Source organism: Alligator sinensis, unplaced genomic scaffold (assembly GCF_000455745.1).
Source record: "Alligator sinensis unplaced genomic scaffold, ASM45574v1 scaffold707_1, whole genome shotgun sequence".
Classification (NCBI taxonomy): domain Eukaryota; kingdom Metazoa; phylum Chordata; order Crocodylia; family Alligatoridae; genus Alligator; species Alligator sinensis.
In genome coordinates this window covers 116974-125385 of record NW_005842065.1, presented here as the reverse complement: position 1 = coordinate 125385, position 8412 = coordinate 116974, and the positions used below count along the sequence as shown (strand labels likewise).

Below are 8412 nucleotides of genomic sequence, written 5' to 3'. Positions count from 1 at the left end.
CCCATGCCCCAAGTATGGGGCAGACTACTGCAGGCCTGGCTGCTAAGCTACTGTGTTACCAGTTACCAATTAATCATGATTCACTCAGGGACCAGCTCAATACACACTACCTAGTTACTATGTAACGAGTTATTGAGCATGGATTAACACCTACAAAACCACAGACTAAGGAGAGGAAATAATCAATATAGACAATCAACTGCCCCAAGACAGAGACAGTCAGTTGCACAAGTACCCATGTCACGAGTTTTGTCTATCAGCAGCTAGGGGTGCAGGGCCCCAGAACCCCCCTGCACTGATCTCGACAGCTGGCAGGCTTCGTGGCCTCAGCAGGGGCTACCATCCCTGCAGCTTTCACCCTGCTGCACCTTAACACACACAGTGTCACGAGTTTTGACTGTCAGCAGTTTGAGGTGCAGTTCCCCCAAACCCCTGTGCCTATCTTCTTGAAACCTGGCAGGCTTTGTGGCCTCAGTAGGGGCTACTACCCCTGCAGTTTTGACCCCACTGTGGCTTAACACATACATGTGACGTGAGTTTTGCTTTCAGGATTTTGGGGTGCAGTTTCTCCAAACCCCCTATACCTATTTCCTTGAAATGTGGCAGGCCTTGTGGCCTCAGCAGGGGCTAGCATGCCTGCAGTTTTGACCATGCTGTGGCTTAACACGTACACATGACACAAGTTTGGCTCTCAAGACTTTGGGGTGTGGTTTCTCCAAACCCCCTAAACCTATCTTCTGGAAACTTGGCACACTTTATGCCCTCAGAAGGGGCTACCATTTCTGCAAGTTTTATCGAAATCTGGCCGGAAATGACACATTTATCACCTGTGTTGACCTTCCCCATTATAACCTATGGGCGGAACGGTGAAACAGCGGCGAAATGGCGAAGCATTTTGACTTGCCTCATTTTGAGGCTGTTTTGACCATATCTGTTTCATTTTGATTTTGCTGTTTCAACTTCAAAACAGGCTGAAACAATGTTGAAACAAAACTGTTGGTGAAATTTCACACAGCCCAGTTGAGATTAAAATCAGTGGACTAGTAGCAGAGCCATACATTTTCCTGATTGTGGACACAAACTAACCACTAAACCCATCTTTCTTGAGTCCTAGCCCAGAACTTTAACTGAAAGACCATTTTCCTTTAAACCATTTCCCACTTACCTCTTTTCCTGCTTGGTTCCTTCATTTCGAGTTCCATACAAGCAGAATTTTCCTGTTTGTTATAACCAAGTTGCTCCATGGCTGTGGTTATCTCTGCTTCTTTCCTTGGCACCAGCACATTTTATAGTTGCAGGAACTTCTGTCAAGTTTTATGCTGGGGAAAGAACGCCCTTCATGATAGCAACTTCCCATTCTCCTAGTGACTTGACTTCCCTTCTGCAGAAGGTCAATGCAGAGTAACAAGATTCTTGGAAGCTGCAGACTCTGGTCTGTATATTTCCAAACGTTGAGTTCCCTGAATGCCTCGTTGTCTTTTGCTTTTTATAAAATCAGCATGCCTCATCAGATGGGACCCTGTGCTACTCCTGATGCACTGGGTGGTGCATAAGAACTGTAATAAGCATAAGACTTCATAGTCAGAAAAATGAAGGCACCCCACTGATAACTGGATTGTTCCACCCTACATTAACAGGCAGTTTATGATGGCAGTGCCTTAATTCTACAACTGGGAATATGTACTTGGAAAAAGAACTAAAGGGGAATAATGTATCAACCCCAAGACATCCCAAAGTTGCTGAGTTAGCTCTGTTTCTGTGAACTTCTGGTTTGCAGGAGCATGAACTGAGGGCTAGAATTGGAGTATTGGAACCTGCAATAGCAGCTGAAATTAGGCCAGAGGTTTCCCTGCACCACATAGGTAGAAGATTCAAGTTACTTTCTTCTCTCTAAGCACTACTTTTCAGTGTAAAGGTGTTACCGTACTTCAGGGAATTTAACTTGGACCTTTTTGGCTTACAGAGAGAGAAGACAGCAACCTTTCACTTCTCCACCTTATGAGACAGATCTGGACAACTGATATTTAATTGCTTACCTAAATGATTAACAGCTTTAGTGGAATGTCTGGGCCATCGTCTGGTAACCTGGGATTTCTGGCTGCTTTTCCTGCAGCTGCCTATCTTCCTCAGAAGTTCAAACAAATCTGACTCAAATTGCTCCAGCTTGTGCTCCCATTTCATACCTTGAGCATTGCTGCTTCTCACCACCCCAACCACTAGTCTTATAGGATAAAATAGCAAGGATCATAGGTATATTAAATTCCAAGGAACAATTCTTTTGCAAGTTCAGCAACACGATGTTGGGTTAAAAATAGCATTGGTCAGCCTAAGGCTCTGGCTGACAGAGGAAGCAGAAATTAAGTGCTGTAGGTGGAATCTGTGCCTATATGCTCTGAGGATTGGCACTTTGGGTTGAAGGATGGCTAGGCTAGCTGTGCAGACTGGGAATAACCAAAATCCTTGCCTTACACTCGAAGGTCTGTGGGGAGAGAAGCCCTGAAAAGGAAGAATTCACACTGATAGTGGAACCCAGAAGTAGCCATTGTCTCATAGTGGCCTTGGGGAAACAACTCAGCATTTTGCTTACAGCTTCCCTTTGCCATGTGACTGCAAAAGGCACAAAGTTCAGCAGTTTTAAAGTATTTGAAAGAATCATAAAAATTTTTGGCAGACAGCTTGACACCAGCTGTATTTGTATACTAAACAAACCAAAGTAGAGCCAAGATAGTGAGACCTAGTGGAAATGGGGTTGGGGATATTAAAAACCTTTTATAGAAGCAGGACAATGGCTGCCTGCCTTACCTGTGGCAGGCTCAGGTGTGATGTCTTCTTTTGTGCCAGGGTTGACAGTAGTTTTACAAAGAGGTTAGACAATGGATTTTTATAGCATAGTTTGGATAGGGCTGATCCTGCCTGAGGCAGGGGGTTGGACTAGATGTCCTCTGGAGGTCCCTTCCAGCCCCATTTCTCGATAATTCTTGTTTCTAACCAAAGCATCTGTACTCCTCTTCACTGTGTCATGGTCAGTCAGATGTTGCAGTGTCCTCATGCCTGTCATATGTAAGCCGTTCTAAATAGTTCTTAGGAATTAGGTTTTGGTAGTTTCCTTTTACCCTCTTTTGCAAGTGAACTTCTGTTTACCTGAGAAATACTTTCATAGTGCATTCACTAGGCCTATGCTACATGGCTTTTTGCCAGCAAACCTTGAATGCTTGAATACTTAAAAGTCTATCTGTGGTCTGCCTGGAGGGTTACTCCAAGTAGAGAAAGGTGTGGACTGACACCCAGCAGCCCCCTGAATACATCTGATGATCCTTGCACATTCCAGCAGTCTGTTCAGCAGTTGGTGCCCTGCCAGAATCCATTTCATCCTCTGCCAGCCCTGCGGCTATCCAAAGCTGCATGGGGCTGCCAGAAGCGTGCGGTGAGCATCTACCTTGGCGGCAGGCTCTTTGTCCTGACCACAGTTCTGAAAGTAGCAGCAGCCTATGGTAGATGTGATTTGACTCAGCAGAGTCTGTGACTTATTTATCAGCTTACCTAATGTCACTGACTGTTCTTATTATGCAGGGCCTGAGTTTCAAATGCACAAAGTCTACTTTAAATCAGAGAAGAGGAGCCTGTTAAGCCTTCAAAGCCTGTTAAGAATCCTGCTAAATTCTCATCCTTGGTGGCAGTGAGTTCCCCTGTGCACTGTCTAAATTTGTGTGGCACTGTTTGTTAGAAGACAATCTGTACCCTCAGCAGGGTCACCTGGGTGCAGAGTGGGAGCAGTTACAAAGGTCAAGCCACTGGCTGCAGACTAGGCTCAGTATATAAGCTACAGTTGTTGCAGAGTAGACCTAGTATATAAACCCAAGCTCTTCACTTGGACTTTGGCTGTTCAGTGCTCTGCAGCCTGTCAACAGCTGCACCTTTTCCCCTTCACCCTGGTTCTTTGCTTCTGCTGACCCTGTTTGTGTGTCCTGGATTCCCTGCTCTTGACTTCTGGCGCTGCTGAGACTGCTGACATGGATCTTGCTTACTGACTAGGGCTTAGACTTGGACTCTGGTTCTGTTTCTCTCATGGAGCTTTGGGCCCTGGTCTGGATTTGCCTGTGGCTCAGATGCTTGTCTACCCCCACTCTCCTCGACCCAATCCTTACAGTGCCTGTGATGTGCCAGGCATTTTCCAGAGGCACAAGAAGCAACAGTGTTTGCCCTGTTGTACTCACAGGGTAAGGTTGGACAGACAGGCAGGCAGAGATCGGTGAAGGAGAACAGCAAACAAAATGATTTTCTTTACAATTCATGGACCTTCAGCCTCAGTGAAAAATCTTTTTGCTTTTAGGTCCATAACTTCTGCGTTTAGCTTCCTCTCTTTATTCCTTAGGCTGTTTCCTGATGAGCTTCCCTATTTTATTTTGTATCCCCACTTGTAGTCCTTGGTTTCTGCTACACATGTCAGGTGTGTGGGGGGTATTCTTTTTTCCTTGGAGGCATTGGTTGTTGGCTGCAGCCAAGGCTGGGGATTTTGACTGGACTGTGTCTGTGTTCTTGCTGGGACTTAAAGCTGGAGGTTCCTAGCTAGAGGATCTTTCCTCTCTGCTCAGGGTCAGACTGATTGCCATATTTGAGGTCAGGAAGGAAGTTTACCCCATTTTTAGGTTGGTATGGACCTGGTGGGGAGACCTGGGAGGAGGCTGGCTTCCTTCTTTTGTAGCAGAAGCACAACCTCTCCTTGGGATCTCCTGAGTGTATATTAACAACCACTTACAGAAGCAGGACATTGACTACTGTGCCCCACCCCCCTGCTTTCCCTGTGGGAGTTCTGGGTGTGATGTGTTGTGTTAGGGCTGACAGTAGTTTTACAAAGAGCTTAGATGATGGATTTGTCCAGGACTCAAGCAGCCTCTGTGGTGAGTCTTGTTGTCTCCAATTTGGACCTGAGTTTGTGACTAGCTGCTTCTTCCTCTTTTGAACTTCCTGGTTTTAGCCCTCACATTTCCTCCAGCCATAAGCCCTTCCCTGAGCATGTTGCAGTTCATTATGTAAGACTGCCTTCCCAGCTGCAGTAGCTTCTCCAGTGGTGCTGATTTCACAGCAGCTGGGGAACTGGCCCGTTCTGCACAGAAGACATGGATGACTCTCTGCGGCAAGGCTCGGGAATTTTTATATTTGTCTTTGAGCACCTACTTAATGAGGATGTTCTAGGTACAGCATAGTCTTAAGAGCACCAAGTTTTTGTTGAGAGAGTAGTGTACTTGCAGCAGGCTAATGCCCAGCACACAGAAGCTGCCATTATTGACTTTTGCCCGTCACCAGTAAGCAAAAGGTTACAGAAATGTCTTGAGTCACTGGGAATAGGTTGTCAAAGAGGAGGATACCACACATTGTAAGGCAGGTAAATTTATTATCTTGCTGCTCTCCACAGAATCGATTCCTGCGAGAGGAGCATGACTGGAATATTATGGAGAAAGGGGAATTCAGTGAACAAAAATAGATTTTGGATCATTAAAACCCAGGAACGTATGTTCCCAAAAGATGGAAATCTCTGATCCTGGGGCACACTGATACAGTAATTCACCTGGAGGCCCCATTTGGCATTTGGGGCCCCTCTGTGCCGAGCTCTGCAAAGGGAAAATTGGAAACAGCTCCTGACCCCAGAAGCTTATATTGTAATGGACAAGATGGACAAAAGCAGAATTATCCCCATTTTGCAGATGAGATAACCGAGGCCCAGGGAAATGAACTGGTTTTCCCATAGGCATACAATGGGATGGTGACAGAGCTGGGAACTGAACCCATTCCCTCCGTCTCAATCCTGTTCCTTACAAACAAGTATTTTTCCTCCTAGCAGAACTGGTGGGTGATATTTATAAAAGGACACTTTAGTTGGAAGGGCCTGATTGTATCTTTCTCACCAATAGAGAATTATTCCAATGGAGTCAGTTCCATTTTTGCATTTACAGTGGTGCATCTGAGATCAGTAGTCAGGCCAGTGCCAGGATGGATATGGAGCCAATGAGATACAATTGCTCAGCGTAGTAGATCCCCCATGTGAGGACCACATGCAGTGTCAGATCCTGCATCCTAGATCATAGGAAATGCTTTTGCTGTTGGGTCCAGTGGGCTAGGGAAACAAACTAAATAATAAATACCAATCTATCAGTTTTTCTAACCCTGCTTGTCAGGGTTATGTCTGATAAACTCAAAGCCTTGCAATAGCCCCCAAGCCTTAACAGATGTAAATCTTTAGCAACTGTGCCTGGGTTTCATTTTACATTCAGTCATTCCCCTCCCTTCTATAAATTCAAAGATCCGGTTCACATTTCTGTTCACAAATCCAGTATTCCTCTCCATGGCAAGGAGCATCATTCCATTTTCCTCCATCCAGAAGGGTGGCACAGTCCTCACCATGTCGTCCTGCATCATTGGGTTCTCCCTTGTTCCAGAACCTGAGAAAGAGGCCAGAGACCTTGTGGTTAGCAGTAAGTCTGGAATTTAAAAAGGGGATGGGCACCAGCACATTGGATTAAAAAGCAGTTCTTCTACCCCACTTTTAAAATGGTGGTGTGAACTGGGCCAGCTCCTAAAGGACAGGCATCTACATCACAGATATCAGTGGGCACTGACCAGCCTGCTAATCTGACACATCAGCTGGGACATGGACTAATCTGACCCCAAATGGTCCTAAAGCTGGATCCCACAGTGCAGAGCTGTGGTAGGTTGGTGATGGCAACTGGATAGTGAGAAGTTGGCCCATTCATTTTTTGTTCTGGAGATGGAAGAGATCCATTCTCAGTTTATTTTGCTGGTGTAGAAACAAAAGGACAGATGGCCTCAAGGTCTGCCAGAGCTCAATGGAAAAGCTGGCCATGGAACCCAGGAATCCTGTTTCTTAGCTTCTTTGTTCTGACCACCCCGGAGCAATTCCTTACCAGCACTGGACTAGAACCTAGGAATCCTAACTTCTGGTCTAGTGAATCTAACCACTAACACATCTCCCATTACAGAGATGGAGTTAGAACCCCATAGTCTTGCTTGTAGGTCACTCCAGTATGTCCTAGAATACGTTGCTAGAGCTGATTGGGGAAACTCTGCTGAAATCCTGCTCGGCTGAACAGTTTGATTTCATTGAACCAGCACTTCTGATGGAGGAAAACAGTTGTTCATTAGATGCAGACAATCTCTGTTGAGTTCTTCCTGAACTACTGTTGTCATCATCGGCAATCCCTTGATTCCTGGATGATCTCTACCATAGTTCATTAATGTATCTTGAGGTGACTTGAGCCCCAGACTCATCTGCAAATGCCATGCCTGAACTGCCACTGAGTTGGAGACCCCAGAGCTGGGATTATCCATGGTCAGAGGATGCAGGGCTTGTTCATAGTATTAAGCATTCTGGAAGGAAGATTGCTCTCGAGCTGGGCCCAGCCTCTTTAGTCTCTACTCATATGGAAGATCCTCCATAGCACTGATCATCCATGTTGCCCTTGTCTGGACCGTCTCTAGTTCTTCTGTTTCCTTTCCGAGATGTGGGGACCAGAACTGGGCAAAAGATTCAAGGTGCGTTTTGTTTTGTGCTAACGTGGTAGGATGCTCTTTTGGTGATAAAAGAGGACCTCAGATCTTATGTGGTTCAATTACCAGAGGGAGATAAACTCACGCTGTTGTAAATACTTCGTGTCTCAGTGTCTTTCAGCAGAAGGGAGAAAGCAGAATTGCCTGACTGTGTGGAACAGCTCACTTTCCACAGATGCCAAATAAAAAGGACTTACTTGAGGGTTAAGGAAGTGCCATCAACCCAGTGCCAGTATCCTTCCTCATCTTCGTCAGATAGGCCCAGCCAATAAGCATGGATATCAAGAATTTGGTTTGACAGAAACTTCTATGGAGGGGAAAAAGAACACAAAGTTAAAGAAACAGGTGAGAGTCTGTAGTTACCAGGCACTAATTTTTTCAGTCCTTTAAGTTTATGATTTATCAGACTATATCTTCCAGGACAGTCCATGGCTAGAGGCACTCATAATTAAGGAACTATTCAAATTGCAATTTTATAGATTTAATGGAAATTACAAAATCAGGCAATTTCCATGAAATCCAGTGGGGGGCAAGGGTGGGGGATGACTTACTAAAAATACAATGCTGGCTCCCCAGTGGCAGCTAGCAGTCCTTGTGGCCACTGTGGCCAGACCTTGGGTGAGGAGGGGGGAAGCAGGCAAGATGGCTGCCACACCCATTTCTCACCACTGATTAGTGGAGAGGGCTGCCTGTCTTGTGCCCCCCCCCACCAATCAGCAGTGAGGGGTGGGGCCACATAACAGCATACCTACAGGCTGGGGAGTTCCCCTCTTGAAAGCACAGAGGTGGAAAGGGATCTTGGAGTCATTATTGACTCCAAGATGAACATAAGCCGCCAATGCCAGACCG

At 45.8% G+C, this 8412-nt stretch overlaps 2 protein-coding genes across 3 annotated transcripts in view; both read right to left on the bottom strand.

Annotated features, from left to right (window-relative positions):
* The window catches only part of LOC102381060 (C-type lectin domain family 4 member G-like), a 13866-nt gene extending 12397 nt beyond the window's left edge, over positions 1-1469 (bottom strand). For both annotated transcript variants that reach the window (XM_006023340.3, XM_006023341.3), the window contains exon 1: positions 1166-1469. In XM_006023340.3, the coding sequence (XP_006023402.1) occupies positions 1166-1244 (79 nt within the window). In that variant the 5' untranslated portion in view covers positions 1245-1469. The remainder of the gene's footprint in view (positions 1-1165) is intronic.
* Positions 1470-5151: 3682 nt separating this feature from the next.
* Positions 5152-8412, bottom strand: part of LOC102370795 (C-type lectin domain family 4 member M-like) — a 19930-nt gene continuing 16669 nt past the window's right edge. The window contains exons 14-15 of the mRNA XM_006023468.3: positions 7761-7870; positions 5152-6437 (exon numbers count right to left, since the gene is read on the bottom strand). Coding sequence (XP_006023530.1) covers positions 6293-6437; positions 7761-7870 — 255 coding nt within the window. The 3' untranslated portion in view covers positions 5152-6292. The remainder of the gene's footprint in view (positions 6438-7760; positions 7871-8412) is intronic.